Genomic DNA, 24024 nt, shown 5'->3' on the forward strand with positions numbered 1-24024 from the left:
TCTGGCTGTGCCTATTACCGAAAAAGGTAATATAAAAAAAAATATGCATTATATCATAAAAAAATAACCTTGTAGACCTGTTTAGTATTGCAGCTAAATTCTTTGAGACGTTGTATGAGTCAATATTGTTAACAACACAATTAACAACTGCTTACCATGGCAACTATCGTATAGAAGAGATTGACTGCCAGTTCACTCATTACACTATGACATTTCAATTTTTCTTTTGCTAAAGTGAATTTGTGTTAGATTTGGGTTATTTTAAACACTTCGTGTATTTCATATCTTTATAAATATAGAGGTATTTTGAAATATTACTTTGTTAAACATTAATTTTATTTGTGCACGAGTTTTTGTTTTTTAATTGTGATAATTGATATGATTTCCCTTAAAATTTGTCTAATACATTTTAATTAAACATAAAACATTGAAATCAACATTCGGCATTAAATTTATGAACTTTACAAAATATGTGTAAATTTATTTGAAATTAAAATATTAAACACTAAAAATGAAAGCATAATTGGGGCTATAAAATGCTGCTTAACATTGACAAATTAAAACAATGTTGTCTACATAATGATGTTGACATTTTCTAGAAATGAAGTGGGGAACCAAGTTTAGCAGAGCGTATTCATAAGACAGAGGTCGCTTTTTAATACAAACTTATCCCTTCCGGTGCGTACGTCAAAAACACCTCAGGCATACTGAAGGTTATGATATACCAATTATCGTTTCATCTATATTTCATCATTAACCTTACCATCTTCAAATTAGTTTTAGAGGCATTTCTAGATTTTCACATATACACAAACCCTTTATTTGCTGACTGGTAAATGATTAACCAATACTTCAATCGAAAAAACCATGCCATGGTGTCATTTATTGTCAACCTGACCTGAAGCTGGCCCTTATTTGCAAGTACCAGGTTTTAACCCTAAATTTCCTCTACCTACCAGTACCTGGTCTTCGGCCATCACATCACCTCATTCTAGTAGTATAAACCCTCACCCAAAGTCCACACACTGGCTTATAATAGCAAATTGTCATTGACCCTCGTAGTCATTTATTGTCAATCTGCCCCAAAGCTGTCCATTATTGGCTGGTACTAGGTGTTAACCCTAGATGTCCCCTACGTGCCAGTATCCAGGCTTCGGGTGTCACATTACCTCATTCTAGTGGTATTAACCCTCACCTAAAGTCCACACACTGTTAATACTTTAGTTATATTTTGTATTTCGGGGTATCTAGTTTAGTTATTTACTTTTGGCTGATTCTTATTGGCTGCTAATTCAGGGAGCAGTTATTATTTTTTACATTTTTACCAGTTTTCCCTCATTGATTAAAGGGGCCAATTTTAGCGCACAATACTAAAAAATTCTGATTTATACTTTGAAACTCTTATTGTGATATGCAAATTACTGTTTCATATAAAACACAATGTCCGCATATGACTGAAATTACTATGAATTTTGTAGTTGAAAGCAAATAAAAAATATTGAACACTGTAAGAATAAACTGTTTATAAATTTAATTTTAGAAAGCAAGTTCAAATAAAATAAAGACAGATTTAAAGCTAGCAAATGCAACGTCTTATTATATTATGCATGTTTATGTATTCATGAGCCTTAGAACTGAAATATAATTTGAATGTTCACATTTTCATTAAGAGGTCGAACTACGTCACAAACAATTTAATAACAACATAGTCATAGTCAATAACACAGCTGGCATACAGGAAAAATGCAATTCTGAAATACATCATATAAATGAATTGCATGGTAGAATGTCATTATTAAAGCGTAATGATTGAACTGGCGGATAATCCCTTCCATACTATCCTAGTGTACTGCTTATATAGATGTACAGAGAGAGAGATGTACAGATTTTTCCCTTTCACAATGAAATGACATGTACATAAACACCATGGCTCACTCACACACTTGTGATTATCACATTGGACATACAATATGATTTGACTCATATGTAACCTGAATATTGATGGATATTTTAGACTTCTTTCAGACAAATATGAGTTAAGCAAAATTGACCAATGCTAAAGACCATGCACATGTTGAACGCATAAGCATATGGTATGTGTATGCAAAAGCCCATCAAGAACTGTGTTATATTTCTATATGTATTCATATGACATAGACCATGTATATAGATAAATAAGTAAAGTATTTGTAATACATTCACACTTAAATACTTGATGGATTTGGGTAAGGATGTGCCTATGTAAATCTAATACCATACAGTCATGTTTGAATCTACTTTTGTCACATTGCACAGAATGTCGCATTCAGTGCAAGTCATTATTGTCTGGCTGAAAAATGTTTGAAATGAACAGGGATTTTTTGTGTATATATGTGATTTTTAGCCATGTGGTATGTTCATTGTATTATGCAACATTATAGCTCTTACTCACTAAAAAATGGCTTTTTTCTAATAGCAAACCAATAGTTGTGTCTCATATATAAAAGTCACACATCAATGGAAACCAATAAACAGCAAATTACCAGTTTCTTGGATAGGGCACAGTTTGGTTCAAGACTAAGAAACCTGTAAGGAATCTGGCAAAGAATAGTGTTGGTTCAACTTGCTCCCACTCCCAAGTTAGAGTTCTTGTATCATCTTGTATCAAAGGACTGAAATATGAACATCAAAATATAAAATCTGAAGGCAAAAATGATAACTTATATGCAATTTAAGAAACTTTTAAAATAAGATAAAAGCTGCGTGGTCATAGGATTGGGAGTGTGTGTGGGGGGGTATATACAAAATGTCATTTATATTTTATTTCATACTTGTTTTGATAGGCCAACAAGTCACATGACTAGTGCTACTCAAACAGTGTTGCTCCGGCTAGATGTCTTACATGTGTATTGGATCTGTGGTTATCACAAGTATTTAACCATTTCTGAACCAATCATCTGATGTCCTTCAATCATTTTGGTCACCAATGTGAATGAATTTCAATCTCTATCTCTGAATTTCAATCGTTTTTTCTTAGTTCACATTTTTTTGCAAATGAAAGTGGAAACAAATGCATGTGCCAGGTTGCATGTAAAACTATGTGATGCTGGAGTGTACCTATAAATGATAATTCTCTGTGTGTTGGACCATTTGGGTGGTTTAAAAAATAAAAAATGTGTCTGATATGAAATACATTTAGATATCAGTAGAGTTATTGTATGGCGTGCAACTAAACAAAAAAGAAAATGTCTCCTTTGAGAGCATTTGTTATTCTTTTTGTCATTTCCTCATCAGCAAACAGGAAGCCTTAAGCCAATTAACCTTTTCTGTAGAATTATTTCTTTTGTAAAGAGAATAATTCTTTCTTCTGTTTAAAGTATTCTGAAGTGACCTTTTCATTTGATTCAGATTTATGAAGCAGAAGAGATATTGTAATAAAACATTTTACTTATGACTAGGCATATGACAGGCCAAGTCACTTTAATGTTTAATAATAATTATTCATGATGATAGTGTCAGGAACAGACACATCTATGCTTGTTATAGAAAAAAAATTATAAAGTGAAACAGAATTCTGATGGCTAAGGATCTCTACTTATATTTTAGTATTGATGAAAGAGCTTTAAAATCAAAATAATTTTAATCCTGATTTTTTCTTTAAAACTTGGATATTTATCCTATTAGATTCCTTTGTGCAATATGAAAAAATGCAATAATATTGACATTTATAAAGCTAATTTTTATGCACTCAAAAAGTCTTCAATGGCAAGCGGAAACACAACCTTTCTGATTTATATTTTATTTCATTCATCACGTTCCTGTTTTTCATAAAATGCTTATAACATCCATATTTGACTATATGTTGAATATTTCGGTTATATAGTTATTCAATTATGTGTTTATAGTTTTCTGCTTATTCACGGTGCATATCTTTGATAGTTCAAGCTTCAAGCTTCTCACTAGTTTCTCACTTCAAGCTTTTATTGTTGTAAATGTTTATAACTTTGTTGTCTGTCACATGTCATCAAATTCAACAATCTTTTTATTTTAAGAACTGAAGGTTTAATATTTTGAGTTTTCTTACAGTATCCCAAGGAGTTGTTATGGTGTTGATTTTGACTGAATTCAGTTTCCTACATGTTTGCTGTGATGTTTCAGGTACATGGTACAGCCCCGGATATTGCTGGGAAGGATTTAGCCAACCCGACAGCCCTGTTGTTGAGTGCTGTCATGATGCTGCGCTACATGAGCTTGGGCGACTTTGCCCGCCGTATTGAGAGCTCCGCCCTCTCTGTCATCCGGGATGGACAGGTATTAACCATATTGTTGATGTCACAAGATAACTCCCTATTATACAGATTAAACGTTGGTGTTAAAAAAGTGTGGTTAATATGACAACCAAGACTTTACCAGGATGAGTCTGCCGTGTGGTAAACATGTAGGGGTCCGCCTCTCATCAAACAGGATGTGGCTTGGAGTCACTGACTCCAAGCCACATCCTGTTTGATGAGAGGCGGACACCTACATGTTTCCAAAACAATTACCACATGCATTTTGAGTCTCTGGTACAATACCTCAAAATGCATGTGGTAATTGTTTTGGTAACAGACACCAGTGTGATTTATATCTAAAAGAGACTCATTAACATTTTATAGGGTCAGACTTTTTTTTTAATTTCATGTGAAATATGAACAAAATACTTGTTTTAAATTATAAAAAATAGTCAAAAGTTCAATTTGAACTCCTTCGAAGGAGAGGGTCTATATTGCTTTGCTAATGCTGGTCACGCAGTTAGTAGGTTGGTATACCAAAGCTTGTCCAAATGGTAACTCTACAATGTCTGGACTTGTTATCCTCTGGAGTTGGGCGTGACCAATAGATAACCCCTATTGATCTTGAGGTCAAAGGTCTAGGTCACAGTAACCTTGATTGTGAAATGCTTGCATGAGTGATAACTCAACAATGCCTAGACCTTTGGTCCTCAAACTTGACATGGAGGTTGGGCTTGACCAGTAGATGACTCCTTTGATTTTAGGGTCATCAGATCCAAAGGTCAAGGACACATTCAAATTAATGTCTGATAAACTTATACCCTGCTGCCAGGAAATATCAGTCATCATCTCAAAGTGATTTAGAACTGTACCAACTATCCTCAAACTTTGAATGAAGATTGGTATTGATCTTAAAACTGCCTCATAGGCATCCAGTGTGAAATGACAAATCAGCTGGCATTTTTGTCCATGCATATTTCATTCAACTGTCCTGACAACAAGGCACGCAAGGGGCGGGGGGGCATAATGTTTGATAAACATCTTAGGTTGAAAATTTAAAAATGCTTCTTTTTGTCGTATTAAAAGCATAAGTAACAATTTTGAGACTTTGATTTTCGGCTTGGATGTTCAATTGTTCCAGTTTGGTTTGTGTTCATGAAAATGAGTAAAATCAGTTTCAACAAACTTTAAAAAAGTCTGCTAAAAATAAAAAATACCTCAAATACTTGGTCTATATGCCTCAATATTTGACACCTTTATTGTTGGTGTAGCACAAATGCTGATATTTATACACCTTTAATAGTATTATTGCATTCTACATAAAGCCACAAAGCCTTAAATGACAAATCAATGCCTCCCCAAACATGATTAGCAATATCACTTCATTTCAGCTAAAACCACACCATTTTTAGGTAGTTAAGCTTACAGTGACAAAGATATATATCTCATTTGTGAAACAGATTGTTTCATAAGTTATCCTTACATAGGGTCTGTTTTTTTCACCGCAATTGTGTTATCTTGAAAAAAGAATCAAGTGAAATTTATGATTGTTGTCTTAAACATATGAAACTGTCATAAAATCTTTAAATTCTCATTATTAACATGAGAAATTCCAGGAAAGGTATTTTATATGATCATATTCCCATCATAAATCCACACTCAATACATATTGCAAAACTATGGTAGTCTTTAGACAACTCCAGTGAAATACGGCCATATTCCACTTTGGTGACCTCATGTGGGAGGAGGACTTTTCAACCCCAAGACTTTTCAACCCCTTCTCAAAACGAAGACTTTTCAACCCTTAGACTTTTCAACCCCTATTTTAAAGGCTTTTCAACCCCTACCTGTTTGGACTTTTCAACCCCTAAATCAAAGACTTTTCAACCCCTAGTTGAAATATTTTGATAGCCATATTGAAGACTTTTCAACCCCTATATCAAAGACTTTTCAACCCCTATTATTTTTGTCAGCCAGGTGTTGCAACAAACCTAACCAATTGTTATTGAAATACAATTAAAGATTTGTTTGGCTTATTTGATACACTTTTCTCCAAAGTATTGGATGAAATTTACAAAGGCTTTGCCTTGATTTACTTAGCACTTGATGGTTAGTGTTTTTCAAAATAATATTCCGAAAATTAACAATGGTACGGTAAAGTAAGATTTTGATGCTGTGTTATCCCGAACATGCAATTGTTGTATTATTCTGAAGGATATTACATATTTCAGCGAATTCACATATATTATGTACAAGTTATTACCATAATTTTGTTCTTTAAATAACAAATTTGAATAATTGCAAAAGAAAATGAATGCAAAGAAGAATTTACGAAACTTTCTCCTTTTTGTGCCTGTACAATGCCAATAAAAACCTGAACTTGAACATTTATAAAACTTTCATTGCTTTTAAAAAAGTTCAACAGTGGAAACTTTTTTGTAGTACCATATTGCTATTTCAGTACAGTTTGATTATAGTTCTTGATAATGTATTATCTAAAAATTCAGAGTTTGGGTATAATTAAATAAAATATATTTTTTGTTTGGTTTTAAATCCTGAAAATCATACACAAAATGTATCAAGCTGCCCATTGTTCGGAATGATGGCCATGATATTAAAACCTTAATTAACTGTCACTCTCAAGTTACTATAACCTCAAATTAAAGGTGTTATGAAGCCCCTTAATCCCTTAGAAATGTATGACCATGTCGCACATGTTGCCCATTAATGAATGTGCGACCTTCATTCCATTCTTTAATTGCATATATGAAAAGACAATACAATGTTTATAGCATTTTTTTTACATATATACCACTTTATAATAGAATGTCCTTACTTTTTTAAACTGAGAAATAAAAAACGTTAATAAAATCTTATGTTACACTTATGTAATTTGAAAGCATTTGGAACTCAATCTATAATACATTTTTAACATCTTTGAACTCAATGTATACTTTTGTATTTCTTAAACATTGTTTGCTAAATCTAGATATTTTGAAATATTATGAAGATTTTTATTTAAAGTTCAACTCATTTTATTGTCTTTTTTATTGATGACAAAATGTTTTTAAAAAAGTGTTTAAAAAAAACTAAAAGAAAAACAAACGCTGTTTCAATTAATTTATGGAGCAGTACTATGCACATAATATATTGTGTGAGGATTTCCTCAGGGAGATAGGGAAGATTTATGGCTAAGTGACTAAATAGCTAAATGGACAGTCGAGCATTTTTTTTTTATTTATTTCAATGTAAATATTTAATGAATTGTAGTATTATTATGTGTTTCAAGTATGTATATTTTGTATGTATTACATTTTTTTTGTCTGTTATATTTTTAGTCTTAATATATTCTTGAATTTTGAAAGAAATTTCAAAATAAATTGTTTACTGTTGTAGTTATTTTCTTAAAAAGGTGATAAATTAAGGGGTTGAAAAGTCTTCGTTTATTAGGGGTTGAAAGGTCTTTGTTTAAGGTGGGGTTGAAAAGTCTTAGCACTTTTAGGGGTTGAAATGACAAAGGGGTTGAAAAGTCTTTGATTTCACAAATGACAAAGGGGTTGAAAAGTCTTGGGGTTGAAAAGTCTGACAGCCCCTCATGGCATAACAAATATCACTGCTGGTTTTAAAAATAATGTGGTAAACAAAATAGTGCCACATTCAAATGACATTTATTTCGAAATCATGTGTCTTTGAAGAGATTTAAAACAGTAATGTATATAATAAAAGGGTTATTAGAACTGCGTTTGGATCCAGTATGTCATATTTGACTCTCATAGATTTTTGCAGATCTTTGTGTCTGTGGCTGGCACCTTGAGATATCTGTACCTGAAAACCCCCACTGGAGTGAAATACATCCTCCCTGACATCCATATCTTATATATACGGATTTAAATCTTGATTTTTACTAACAATGTAGTTTTTCAAGCAAGACAATTCTGACAAACACATGCTCACCTTTAGTATTCTGATTGTTTTGGTGAGCTTTTTTATGGGGATAATATGTCCCAAAATTCCCCGGAAAATAGTGCTGTCTTTTAACATTTTAAGCAAATTGGATTTTGATTGAAATCATCTTTCATGTGGTCTACCTGGGTATTATTTCCCTAACCAAATGTACTATTTTCATCAAAAAACTCTATAGACATCTTTTTTATGCTATGAATGAGTGAAATTGTGCTCAAGTTGGTATAATAGCAGCCAATTCAGAATAACACTGAATCATTTGTTGGATATTACAAAAGAAATGTCGGGTACTGCTTTTCACTTAGCGGATACTGCTTTTCACTAAGCGTAAATTGGACATGGTTGATTCCTGTGGCATAATTATCAGGCTACAGGGAATATTGAAGATGCTGTTGTCATAATTTGATACTGTTTAATGTGTCCTTAAATCAGGAACATAACCTCTAAATCTTTGATGCATGAGCAATGTTGTATTTGTATGAAACTCAGAGATAAACGTCACAGAATTTTAATTAAAAATTTGAATATTAAATATAATATGTACTTCTTAACAATGAATAACAAAGAAGGATACATATAACTGACAATTTCAAGTTAATAATTATGGCTTATTATAAAGGATGCAATTAGCATTTGACAGGCAGATGACCTTTTAAGGATCTATGTAAAAGGTCAGCAGGGTTCCCTTCAAAACAATGCTGTTTCTTTCATCTGCTACACTGATGCATTAAATACAGCAGCATAATAAAATAGTACTTGATAGCACTTTGTCTGACCAGTTCTGGTTTGTTATGTCTGTTGCTTAAAAAAGGTATCACTTATATAAAAGATACATGGTAATTATTGTTCATACTAACGCAAAATACAGAATACATCAAAGTTAGATCAGAGCCATTCTTGTCTTACCTGTGTTTATATGTATAGATATGTGTATGAAATTTTGTCTTGAGTTAGGACAGTATGTACAGTATGCAAAGCAATAATCAAATATTATGTATGAAAGTTACATATACAGTCAAACCTGTATTAAGTGGCCACCTTTCGAAAAAGGTAAAAGTGGCTGCTTCCTACAAGTGGCCACTTAGTCCAGGTTGGACTTTTCTAACACTTTAGCTCAGTTCAAACAGAGGTCGAATATGCGTCTTAACCACCACCTCACACCACAATCAGTATCTTCAGTACCATTAAAGAAGGTTGAATACAAATGTAGAAAAAAACCCAACTTTATTATAAAAAAAATACAAATAGAATACAATAGATAAAAGCTAATATATAGCATAAACAAAAACACCCAAAAGTAGTCCGTCATTTTTGTTTGCTTAACTTCTGTCTCTAATTTAAAGTGCATGACATTAACATGTCAAGCATGTCACTCTGTGAGTCAAAAACCATGAATACACAAGTTCATTGAGTTCTCGTTTCCTGTAATTTTCCTCTGTCTTTTAGTGTTTGGATTTCAATTGTTAGCATAAGCAAGAATTTTATTTGAGTCTTTCCACAGTTCTTCTTGCACTACGGCCATTTTCTAATAACTTAATACACTCGACGAGTTCTTTATTTAAAGAGTCAAACACTTCCGATTTGTTTTATTATGAGCCATTATCAAAATTTAAAAGAATATCAGGAATAATGCAATGTAAATATCCCTTCGTAGAAGTATAAAGCTGTGCACTTTGAAAATTAATACGATAACGAATACACATCGTTATACGTTTCACACCATCAAGTGACAGTGCAAACTGTAAATTCATAATTATCATAACCTGCGTTCTTTGTTGGTATTTGACAAGTTACTTCGTAATTATTAAAATATCTTCATTAAGTGTGTCAATTCTGATCGAAACATTCGCCGACGTGATTTCTCGATAAGTAAACAAGGCATTTTCATTGGACGACGGACATATCTGAGGTGTTTTATTCCGTCAAATTCAGTATCAATTGAAGCTGTGTATTGGCAAAAATTACTTGCAGAAGTGTCAGTGATAAGGGATTAGTGGCCGCTAGTTAGTGTTTTAATGGCTTCATGGGGACAAATATTAGTGGCAGCGGCCGCGTTAGACAGTTGGCCGGTTAATGCATGTATTTTATATAGTAAAAACGTACAAGGAGACGATAAGGCAGGTGGTCCTTAAAAGCATATGACCGTTAAACCAGGTTTGACTATACATTAGGGTTACTCATGTAGAAGATCAAAACAGTATGTTCTTAGCAAACTGTTATGATATTTATAATAGAGTTATTATACGCTTACATAGTTATATCTGGAGGCTATATAGGAGTTACTTTTGTAATGTGGCATCACAATTGGGTATGGCATTGGGCAGGAGGGTGTTAAACAGATTGTTTCCATTCAATAACTTTAGATGGTCTAGATGAATAATGATGAAACTTGGTGTGTAAGAACAAACAGGCAACCATTTTCTGAGTTGGTTAGTTTTTATGCCCCCGAAGGTGGGCATATTAAAATCGCACCGTCCGTTCGTCCATCCGTCCGTCCGGCTCTATAACTTTCCCTTGTGTGGACAGATTTTAAAATAACTTGCCACATGTGTTCCACATACCAAGACGACGTGTGGCGTGCAAGACCCGTGTCCCTACCTCAAAGGTCAAGGTCCCACTTAGTGTTTATTCACAATGGAGTGCTGCATATAAGGACATAGAGTATAGGTTGTCGTGTCCGGGCTGTAACTTTCTCTTGTATGGACAGATTTCAAAATAACTTGCCACATGTGTTTTACATACCAAGACGACGTGTCGCGTGCAAGACCCGTGTCCCTACCTCAAAGGTCAAGGTCACACTTAGTGTTTATTTACGATGGAGTGCTGCATATAAGGACATAGAGTATAGGTTGTCGTGTCCGGGCTGTAACTTTCCCTTGTATGGACAGATTTTAAAATAACTTGCCACATGTGTTCAACATACCAAGAGGACGTGTCGCGTGCAAGGCCCGTGTCCCTACCTCAAAGGTCAAGGTCACACTTAGTGTTTATTTACAATGGAGTGCTGCATATAAGGACATAGAGTATAGGTTGTCGTGTCCGGGCTGTAACTTTCCCTGGTATGGACAGATTTTAAAATAACTTGCCACATGTGTTCAACATACCAAGACGACGTGTCGTGTGCAAGACCCGTGTCGCTACCTCAAAGGTCAAGGTCACACTTAGTCTTTATTCACAATGGAGTGCTGCATATAAGGACATAGAGTATAGGTTGTCGTGTCCGGGCTGTAACTTTCTCTTGTATGGACAGATTTTAAAATAACTTGCCACATGTGTTCCACATACCAAGACGACGTGTCGCGTGCAAGACCCGTGTCCCTACCTCTTAGGTCAAGGTCACACTTAGGTGTTTATTCACAATGGAGTGCTGCATATAAGGACATAGAGTATAGGTTGTCGTGTCCAGGCTGTAACTTTCTCTTGTATGGACAGATTTTATAATAACTTGCCACATGTGTTCCACATACCAAGACAATGTGTCGCGTGCAAGACCCGTGTCCCTACCTCAAAGGTCAAGGTCACACTTAGTGTTTATTCACAATGGAGTGCTGCATATAAGGACATAGAGTATAAGTTGTCGTGTCCGGGCTGTAACTTTCTCTTGTATGGACAGATTTTAAAATAACTTGCCACATGTGTTTCACATACCAAGATGACGTGTCGCGTGCAAGACCCGTGTCCCTGCCTCAAAGGTCAAGGTCCCACTTAGTGTTTATTCACAATGGAGTGCTGCATATAAGGACATAGAGTATAGGTTGTCGTGTCTGGGCTGTAACTTTCCCTTGTATGGACAGATTTTAAAATAACTTGCCACATGTGTTCCACATACGAAGACGACGTGTCGCATGCAAGACCCATGTCCCTACCTCAAAGGTCAAGGTCACACTTAGTGTTTATTCACAATGGAGTGCTGCATATAAGGACATAGAGTTTAGGTTGTCATGTCAGGGCTGTTACTTTCCCTTGTATGGACAGATTTTAAAATCACTTGCTACATGTGTTCCACATACAAAGACGACGTGTCGTGTGCAAGACCCATGTCCCTACCTCTAAGGTGAAAGATACACTAAGTGTTTATTCACAAGGGAATTCTGAATATAAGGACATAACAGTGTAGGTTGTCAAGTATGGGTGGTATTTTTTATGTTCAGAGGCAATTTAAAATAACTTGCCATATGTATTTGACACATAAAGGCAAGATCAACTTTTCATGTACTGACCTTGTTCGTAGGTCAATGTCACATTCGGGGGCATTCGTCACATACTGTGACAGCTCTTGTTCCAAAGTTATATTAAGTAAAGATCAATCCCATAGCGAGGCTGCGGGGTAAAGCAGAATATTGGATATTCACTTCTGTTGGCAAATAAAGTCATTTAACTAGGAATTTACGGTCTTCGTATTTTGCTTTGTTTACAAATTAGAATACAGTGGGATTAAAATTATCGAATTTGTTTTTTTTGTTTGTTAAAAATATATTGCTTTTTGTTTAGGAAATTTTCTTAAAATGGGGAGTTCAGAGGCTTTTTTTTTTTAGGAAAAACAGGGTCTGTCGCTTGGGGAAGTAGCCAGATACTGGCTTCAGCACAGAAGGGTAAAAAAGATCTTGAAGGATTGGTGATAGTTTCAAACTTCACACCTAGGTTCATGTCAGGGAGATCAGTGCTGGCAAGGAGTCATTCCTCTGACTGCTTCAGTAGTTGATGAAATTTGAAAAAACAACAAAACAAATGTTGATTTTTGTTTACCATATCTTGACAAGTTTGACAAAGTTTAATAAATTTCACATATTGGTAGATGTCACACTACATGCTGCACATATGCTGTCATATTGATATGATATCAACTATTTCAGGAAGTTTACCCATTGATGAAATGAGAGAAAAAACAGTTTCATCCTTATCAGCATTGGTTAAAACTAATCAACTAGCATGGATAGATACATGTCTGACAATTAGTTGCTTGATGAGAACATATTTTTTTGTAGTAAAGATTTCATGTTTGAACAATGATTGCTGACATGCTGTCACATCACTCAGGCTCAAAACTGTTTTTGGAGATATGCCTCTTGAATGTATTTCAAAACAAAGGTAGTATAAGGTTGATTGGAATTCATGCAAAGAAACATGTCAGAGAGTTGATTGCTGACATGTTCTCACGAAACTGACAAAACCTTATTTTATGAGTTGTGCTCTTTTTGTAGAAAAACACACCATTAATTTAACTGATAAATAACCAGTGCTTGACATATTAAGAAACATAACGAGTAGATAAATTGATTTTGTAGTCAGTAAGGTCAAATTTCAAGGTTTAAGTGACAATAGTTCAACATATGATTTCCGCTCAATATATCAAGAATGCTTAATCCTATGGTCTTCAAACTAACTAGAACTATTGATCATGAACAGTTAATTTAAGGTCAGCTGGTCTAATGTCAATGTCATACCCTTGACATTAAATTTAGTATTCAATTTGGTCTTACAATGATGTGTGCCTGGACAGGTGACACTTCCAATTTGTGAAACATTACTTTTACATGTCTCTATTTCAGGTGTTAACAGGAGATCTTGGTGGAAAGTCAACATGTTCACAGTTTACCGATGAAATATGTCGTCGAGTGCAGGAAGCAGACTGAGTGGATATTGCTTTTGTAACCTGACAGAATATTTCAATTTTAGGTCGTGTTCACTTTTGTTGATGTTGTTAATCTGTTATTTAGTGCTGTTTTTATTCAATTTTTATTGGAAATAAATGGAAGATGTTTTCCCATGTCCAAATTTTAACTGATGAGTAATGACAGTTTTGTTTATGAACAAATTATTCTGAGATGTGTACTTGAATCTCTTTTAATGTGTTCAAGGAATTATCTTTTTATACTGAATGATATTCTATGAAATGTCATTGATGAATGAATCACAACCATCGTAAATAAATATATATTAAGGAAAGGGAATGGTCGACAATGAAACAATGTTGAACTGATTGTTAAGTTTTTGTGAATTATTTGATTGCAAGGAATTCGTTAATCATTTGGGTGATACTTGTTACTTGGAATAACATGAACATCATTTGAAATATGGCATTTGGACGCCATTGCACCTTGATGCCTGTGAGTCACCTTGATCGTATATATTATCATGTGATGAAAAACAATCAATTTCAAATAACCAGGTGAAAAATTTTAAGATGAAAAAAATTATGGGTCGAGTGATGTATATACAGATAAGAGTGTACGTAAAGATGTTCTCCTGTAACCATAAATGCAAACAAATTAAACTGCAAAAGTAACAAAATTTGAATAGCTTCGAAATCATATATATGAAAGGAATGTAATGTTCATCTGTTCATTAAATATTAATCTCAGATGGTTTTCAATGAAAATAAAAGTCACAATTATGGATATAGATGAGAAATAGTGCAATATTACATCACACTGATTATGGTTATAAAAGCTTACTGATGTATGTTAGTTAATATGAATTTATATATGTATAGATTTCAATGTTTCTGATTCTGTTTCTTGACAGTTGTGATGGAAAACAACTAGAGTGCTAAACATCTGCATCAATATGTAGGAAATTGTCTGTCTTGATTATTGACAATATGTTGGCAATTGTCTGTCTTGATATTAAACAATATATTGGCAATTGTCTGTCTTGCTAATAAACAATATATAGGAAATTGTCCGTCTTGATATTAAACAATATATAGGAAATTGTCTGTCTTGATTATAAACAATATGTTGGCAATTGTCTGTCTTGCTAATAAACAATATATAGGAAATTGTCTGTCTTGATATTAAACAATATGTTGGCAATTGTCTGTCTTGATTATAAACAATATATAGAAAATTGTCTGTCTTGCTAATAAACAATATGTTGGCAATTGTCTGTCTTGCTTATAAACAATATGTTGGCAATTGTCTGTCTTGATATTAAACAATATGTTGGCAATTGTCTGTCTTGATATTAAACAATATGTTGGCAATTGTCTGTCTTGCTAATAAACAATATGTTGGCAATTGTCTGTCTTGCTAATAAACAATATGTTGGCAATTTTCTATCATCATAATAAGCAATATGTTTGCAATTGTCTGTCTTAATATCATACAAGTATTCTTGGTAAATGTATGGATATCAGATATTTGTGAAATGTCATTGTGCCGGACAAGTTAACAAAGTATTTCATTTTTGAAGGACGAGGTCTGTATTAAAATGATCTGCATTAATTCAGTGCATTTCCTCAAGTTGGACTAGATAAGAGCTTTGAATATTGCTCCATCAAAGAGGCGTATATTCTAGGCAGAGCCCCATATATCAACTGTTAACAAATTAATTGAACATGTAGATCTTGCTTTGATTGGTGACATGTTTTTTTCCTCTAGAAACATTGACTTTTGAACTATTTTGTGTAGCATAATGCTGTGTATTTAGTTATGTAAATGTATGTATCAAATATCGGTGTTTTGTTTTCAGTGGTCACTACAATATCTTTAAACTGCATAAACTTGTCCTAATCTTGTGTATTACCACATGCATTTAAGTATATAAGTTTGGAACTGTAAGATACTATTTGAGGAAAATGGATGAAATAATCCCCCAACTGGGAAAAGTACAGTGCTGTTCTTGCATTTGCCATTGATTTTCGTTTTAAGGTTTAAAATAGAGTGATGTTTAGTTTTCTTTAAATTGTACATGTTTTATTTCATAGACCTTTGAAAACCTATTTATGTAATGTTATGGGAGGCCATTTTTATGTTCTTTATGTTATTTAACTTTGAAATCCTGTTGCATTTAACTATTTATATTTTTAACAGAGATTAAAATACCATGTGTTTTAGTTACATGTGTCTCATTGTAAAAGCTATTGTTTTATTACTTCAAATATGCATATAAATACAATGTGCTTAAGTAGTAAGGGTTTTCACCTCTCACTCACAGATAGTGGATTCAGTCCTAACCAGGGGTACTTTTTCTCTCAAAAAGGTCTTCAGTACTGGTTTTTGCCCAGGAGACAGACTCAATAGTGGTTTTATCAGCTTTTGGCTGTTCTTCACAATCAATTTAAATATAAACTAAACAGATCAAAAACAAACAACATGACATAAACTAGATAGAATTCTGTTCAACATTGTGCAATTCTTTTTCACCTAATTGTTCCATCTATGTGTACTAAGCAGTTAAAGTTATATAATCTAAGTGATCTATTTGTTATGTTTGCAACTAAACCAAATATGTTTCAAAATAAAAGTTCAACCAAGTCTGCTTTTCTTTCCCATTTTAGGTGTATCTTTTTTGAAGAAAAAAATCAAAGCCTTGGTTTTGTTGGCATCTTTGTAAGACTTTTGAGTGTTGTCCATAAATAAAAAGAATGTTCAAGATATGGAAATAAAACTTGGTAGCATGTTTCCAGATATGCATGTGAATAGCTAGGTACATAACATGATCTGTAAAAATTGCATAATTATGCACTTTTTTTAATGAAAAAAGTAAAAAAAACAACAGCGTTTGCTCTGCGATGCTTGTTCTTTGCAATATGTAATGCAATTTGATTGGTTTTCATCAACAAGAAAAATGTTGATTTTATGTCTTAAATTGAGAGAACTAAAAGGATTCAGGAAACAAAAACCTCGCAAAAACTGGTATCATTAAACCAGTGCCTGTATCTAGCAGACTGGTATCATTAAACCAGTGCCTTTATCTAGCAGACCGGTATCATTAAACCAGTGCCTGTATCAAGCAGACCGGTATCATAAAACCAGTGCCTGTATCTAGCAGACTGGTATCATTTAACCAGTGCCTGTATCTAGCAGACTGGTATCATTAAACCAGTGCCTGTATCTAGCAGACTGGTATCATTAAATCAGTGCCTGTATCTAGCAGACCGGTATCATTTAACCAGTGCCTGTATCTCGCAGACCGGTATCATTTAACCAATACCTGTATCTAGCAGACCGGTATCATTAAACTAGTGCCTGTATCTAGTATTTAGCAGACTGGTATCATTAAACCAGTGCATGTATCTAGCAGACTGGTATCATTAAACCAGTGCCTGTATCTAGTATTTAGCAGACTGTTAACATTAAACCAGTGCATGTATCTAGCAGACTGGTATCATTAAACTAGTGCCTGTATTAAGCAGACTGTTAACATTAAACCAGTGCCTGTATCTATGTGAAAAAGAAGATATAATAAGCCAAAGGATTCGGCCCCATTCATAATCCCCAGAATTATAGTTGACCTCAAAATTTTACAGTTATGGTGTTGTTGTTGTTTTAAATCTCTTAGAAGGTAATCTCGGGCTTAAAATGCGTCAAACCCATGTTCTATAACAGGGGTGGCAAGGGGGGGGGGGGGGCATGTGGCCCAAACTAAGGCGCTGGGTAAATTCACAATTTAAGGCATTTTGTCGATGTCGATATTTTCACAATTGTTTGAGGCCTTTTTCTTTAAAAAAAGGTCCGAAAAATCAATTACAGAGGTTATCAAGCTTACAAACACGAATACGGTGGTTTAATTTGTTATTCCCGCGCCTCTGGTCTGATCTTCCCAGCCATCTATTATATTCGAAAGAAAGCACAACTTAACTGGTGACAAAACAAAGAAGGCGAAAACCTTGCAGTAATTTGCTAAAGAGACTTCTTATTATGAACAATGAGCTCTTCGGCGGCATAAGCAATGTCATTAATCTTCCAAAAACCAACCGCAGGTAAGTGGGTGGAAATGAATAACATGGAAGTTGTAACAAAGAAGTGTTTCAACTTATCACAAAAACTGGGCAAATGACAAGATTCACATTGTGATTTTTTTTCTTCAAAAAAGTCGACTTACGCAGAAATAACGAAAACATGGAAGAAATTGAAACAGTGAAACAAACTTGCACAACGGCGCATTATTTATTTGTGCAATTATATTACGTCACCGAAAGTAACTCACACGTTTCATGAAACAACCAGTATCGTGAAACGGTCGTCGTTATATCATAAGTTCTTGTCTTAAACATTCAACGTATGTGGTGGTTCAATATTTTATCAAGTTTAAAGGGCACGGCATACTTCAGTCAATACTTATATTTAATCCGTCATAATATATCAATGAGCATTAACTTCATTATACTTCATTAGATAATTAGCAGATTAAACAATGTCAAATAATTAAAAGCTGGTTTATTAAAATGGCAAGTGGTTTAAATTTATTGTCAATACTGTAGTCAACAGGTGTGCGTTATTACACTGTCATGTGAACATAATTATACTGGTGCACCACAGGGGGTACATAGGGATTGCTATGTGTACATACAATGGTGCACTGCAGGGATACATAGGGATTGCTATGTGTACATACAATGGTGCACTGTAGGGGTACATAGGGATTGCTTTGCTATGTGTACATACAATGGTGCACTACAGGGGTACATAGGGATTGCTTTGCTATGTGTACATACAATGGTGCACTGCAGGGATACATAGGGATTGCTTTGCTATGTGTACATACAATGGTGCACTGCAGGGGTACATAGGGATTGCTTTGCTATGTGTACATACAATGGCACACCACAGGGGTACATAGGGATTGCTACATGTACATACAATGGTGCACTGTAGGGGTACATAGGGATTGCTTTGCTATGTGTACATACAATGGTGCACTGCAGGGGTACATAGGGATTGCTATATGTACATACAATGGTGCACTACAGGGGTACATAGGGATTGCTATATGTACAAACAACGGTGCACCACAGGGGTACATAGGGATTGCTTTGCTATGTGTACATACAATGGTGCACTACAGGGGTACATAGGGATTGCTTTGCTTTGTGTACATACAGTGCTGCACTACAGGGGTACATAGGGATTGCTACATGTACAAACAACGGTGCACCACAGGGGTACATAGGGATTGCTATATGTACAAACAACGGTGCACCACAGGGGTACATAGGGATTGCTATATGTACATACAATGGTGCACTACAGCGGTACATAGGGATTGCTATATGTACAAACAACGGTGCACCACAGGGGGTACATAGGGATTGTTATATGTACATACAATGGTGCACTACAGGGGTACATAGGGATTGCTATATGTACAAACAACGGTGCACCACAGGGGTACATAGGGATTGCTACATGTACATACAATGGTGCACTACAGGGGTACATAGGGATTGCTATATGTACAAACAACGGTGCACCACAGGGGTACATAGGGATTGTTATATGTACAAACAACGGTGCACCACAGGGGTACATAGGGATTGTTATATGTACATACAATGGTGCACTACAGGGGTACATAGGGATTGCTATATGTACAAACAACGGTGCACCACAGGGGTACATAGGGATTGCTATATGTACATACAATGGTGCACTACAGGGGTACATAGGGATTGCTATATGTACAAACAATGGTGCACTACAGGGGTACATATGGATTACTATATGTACAAACAATGGTGCACTTCAGGGATACATAGGGTTTGCTATGTATATATATGATAGCACCCTTCTGACCTCATGAACATCAAAAAAACGAATTGACATTTATAGTTATAAGGTATAATCAAATATTATTATGTAACTAAAGTATATTTTCCACTTTTTCTCAGTATTACTTTGTATAGCAAGAGCTTTGCTTATCTATCACGACCACCTACTCAATGAATCAAAAAACATCCTATTACATTGGTTTCCAAGCTGGGTAGTCTTTAAATACACATAAATATATGTTCAATACATATATATATATATATATATATATATATATATATATATATATATATATATATATATATATATATATATTGATTTTTCATATAAAATACGTATGTTGTATTGCGTGAATAACTCCGAACAATACTGGAGTCAACCGCAGTCATATACATTTAGCTGGTTTGTTTTTCGAATAAAAAAATGTTTTAGGAAGAACACAATCTCGGCAAACTTTAAAAACATTCAAGACATTCAAATGAAAGGACACACTTGTTGCCAGAAACAATACGCACATGACCAGCAATACCGATTACTCTGACTTTAATCGTTGTTGGGTTAGCTCCTTTCCGACCTTAAAAACAGTAGACGAACGTTGGTGTTTGCTCCGCAGCGTTCTTGTTCAACCCCTTAATGACTTGATACTTAACTCTAACGGCTATACATAAAGACTTGGTAATAAAGTAATAGTAGTCGATCGATTTTAGTTCGCAATTTATGAGGGACGACTGACATGTCTTCTATTCATATTCACAATTTCCTTGTCAATTAGCATAAGTTATACTATATAATAGCTGATAAAGTAACACCTTTATATAAATAACTGCCCTATCATGTACATATCATATATAAGGGCACTGGTATTATGCTGTGCTATTGACATTTATTACTACAGTAAAAAATAATAGCATGAAAGGTAATCATGTATGTCAGTCTTCTCACCAATTACTGCATGAAGATTATTCAATTTGCAAAGAAAACAATTCAGTACATTATTTTTAATTTCTAATACCTGATTCACCGTCGGCCTCCGACATCGACAGATACGAGCGGCGGCAGAAGCGAATCTACGGTGGCCGCAGGGTAACTGTAGAACGTATCCCTATAATTTACACGCCGTAGGGCTAAAGCGTGAGGTTATAAAAAATATTTCCTACCATCAACGTAGCAACAGACACCCCTAGCCGTGCCGTAGAGCGGTACCATGGCCGCACGGTTGCCGTGTGGCCTCCCTGTGGCACCCGGGCGGGTGCTATGTAGGATACCTCGCGTCTGCCTTGGTATTTGTCAAATTCTACAGCCGCCTCTTGGCGCCCTTAGGCGACCGTGCGACATCACTTCAAATGTGCAGCAGCCGCAAAATCAAAATACGTCGTGCGGCTACCCTAACATGTGTGGCTGCTACAGTATGTGACCCAAGGAGCGCTTCGGCGGCCGTGTGATTGCTATATGCCGGAGATATTTCAGACCCTGCGGCCGCCGTAGCATACATGACTGAGATATCGACGTGCCCGAGGTTTCGATGCATAAAATGCTACGCTCTTCACATTCAGCTGCTTAGGTCAAATAGCCGTTCATGGGACCCGACAATCGAAGCACGCTATTTTCTGTTGTTGTGTTTTTGTTGTTGTTTTTTCATTTTGCTTTTTATGTATACCAATATCAACAATAATATTGTCATTAATTAAGTGTTCTGGATCGTTTAAGTGTTGTAGTGTGCAATGTCTTCAAGTGATTCCATTGCAAGTCAGAGATTACAGCTTCGTTTACTGCAAATCCGGCTAGTTTTTTTGTCTGATTGAACGCCTGACATTGGTTAGGATATTCAATAATCTGCCGGTCATCAGGCGCGTTGACAGTGGTACTCATACCATTGCAGTCAATGAACAGTCTTTATCAGACCGAACTTTTGTTAGCCGGTCATTGGTGGGGCTAGCAGTGGTACACATACCATTGCCGTCAATGAACAGTCTCCATCAAACCAAGATTGTTGTAAGCCGGACATCAGGGTGTTGACATATGTACACATACCATTGCCGTCAATTAACAAGCTCAATAAAACCGAGACTATTGGAAGCCGATCATTGGCGTTGACATCGGTACACACACCATTGCCGTCAATAAACAGTCTCAGTCAAACCGAGACTGTTGAAAGCCGGTCATTCGTAACATTGGCATTGGTATACATACCGTTGCCATCAATGCACAGTCTCAGTCAAGCCGAGACTGTTGTTAGCCGGTCATTAGTGGCATAGACAGTTGTACACACACCATTGCCGTCAATTAACAGTCTCAGTCAAACCAAGACTGTTGAAAGCCGGTCATCGGTGGCGTTGACATTGGTATACATACCATTGCCGTCAATGCACAGTCTCAGTCAAGCCGAGACTGTTGTAAGCCGGTCATTGGTGGCGTTGACATTGGTATACATACCATTGCCGTCAATACACAGTCTCAATCAAGCCGAGACTGTTGTTAGCCGGTCATTGGTGGCGTTGACAGTGGTACACATACCATTGCCGTCAATGCACAATCTCAATCAAGCCGAGACTGTTGTTAGCCTGTCATTGGTGGCGTTGACATTGGTACACATTGCCGTCAATCAAAAATCTAATTGTAAGCCAGTCATTTGTGGCTTTGATAGTGGTACACATACCATTGCCGTAAATACACAGTCTCAATCAAGCCGAGACTGTTGTTAGCCGGTCATTGGTGGCGTAGACAGTGGTACACATACCATGGCCGTCAATGCACAGTCTCAATAAAGCCGAGACTGTTGTTAGCCGGTCATTCGTGGCGTAGACAGTGGTGCACATACCATGGCCGTCAATGCACAGTCTCAATAAAGCCGAGACTGTTGTTAGCCGGTCATCGGTGGCGTTGACATGGGTACACATACCATGGCCGTCAATGCACAGTCTCAATAAAGTCGAGACTGTTGTTAGCCGGTCATTGGTGGCGTTGACATTGGTAAACATACCATTGTCGTTAATAAACATTCTCAATCAAAGGAAGACTACAGTACTGTAAACTACTTACAAGAGGCGTTATCAGGCGTGCATATACTATTTGTGCCAATGAACAGTCTCAATCAAACCGAGACTGCTGTGCACATGCTCTGGTTGTATTTTGTGCTTAAAAAATCGGATACACTTTCAACGCCAATAGCACCTGTCTATGTTAAGTGTTGATGAAGTGCGGGAAGTTGTGGCGGGGTTTCATTTAAATAAATGATCACAACTCCTTAATGTAAATTAAATGAAAGATTAAGGTATCAAAATAATTAATATATGTAAGACTTGTAGTAAGAATTTGTCCATCAGTAATTTCGCTAGAAATGGTTCCCATATTGATCAGAGATAAAAAATAAAAGGTTCTAAAAATACATGCATTCATTTTATCCAAAATCGATCTAGTTCCTAGAATAATCGTGACCATCGAAAGAATAATTCTTTATCACACATTATGTTTGTTAAGTGTTTAGTCATTCATGACACTTTAGAAATGCATGGGAAAACTCTTAAAAAGACAACTGCTTAAAATTCTTCCAATGTTTTAATGAATGCAAATCGGTCTATCTGTTAATAAGATAATTACACTTTAAACTGTTGATTTCATTAGATGCATTCCCGTGGTTTATATAGATTTTGTGGTTAATAGGTAGATCAGTGAACTGAAAAAGATATTTCACTGCTTGAATATGTGTTCTTCTATTTTTCAGCCCTTTCTCACGTACCAATGACAGGTATGGGACAACGACGTCATTTTTTCTTTAAAATTAATACAATTGATAAAAAATAAAATAATATATTACAATGTCCTCATTTGTCACATTTAGGCATATAATTAAAGTAAGAAAAAAAAATTGTTTCGGTATTAAATTGCAATTAAATTGCATCTAGTGAACGTTTCGCAAAGTTTATATTTCACGAGTGGCGTAGTCCTTACCACATTAAGGGAAAATCCGCCTTTTATAAAAATGAATGAATGTTGACATACATTAGTCTAAAGGAGTGTAAGATATACAATGGAAATGTAAGTTCATATCAGATAATTTTAAAACATTGAATTCATCATACGTGAACCAGTCGACAAACATACCTTTTATTACCACATGCGCCTGACTTACACGTCCATTACGATATATGATTATACGATTTACATAAATATCGTGTCAATATAACATTTAAGGAATTTATTATAGCTAGCCAAATTGTAATTGGCTTTACAGATAATATTATCATACACTTAACTATTTTTCATTTCCTGGACGTGAGATAGATATTAAATAATATTTCTAAGACATTACGCTACTA

The 24024-nt window shown here is 35.2% G+C and overlaps 1 protein-coding gene across 1 annotated transcript in view; it reads left to right on the forward strand.

Moving 5' to 3' along the window:
• LOC128228241 (isocitrate dehydrogenase [NAD] subunit alpha, mitochondrial-like) overlaps positions 1–16470 on the forward strand; it is a 37704-nt gene extending 21234 nt beyond the window's left edge. Inside the window, exons 10-11 of the mRNA XM_052939418.1 lie at positions 4138–4290; positions 13763–16470. Coding sequence (XP_052795378.1) covers positions 4138–4290; positions 13763–13846 — 237 coding nt within the window. The 3' untranslated portion in view covers positions 13847–16470. The remainder of the gene's footprint in view (positions 1–4137; positions 4291–13762) is intronic.
• Positions 16471–24024: the final 7554 nt, after the last annotated feature.

Source organism: Mya arenaria, chromosome 3, assembly GCF_026914265.1.
Source record: "Mya arenaria isolate MELC-2E11 chromosome 3, ASM2691426v1".
NCBI lineage: Eukaryota > Metazoa > Mollusca > Bivalvia > Myida > Myidae > Mya > Mya arenaria.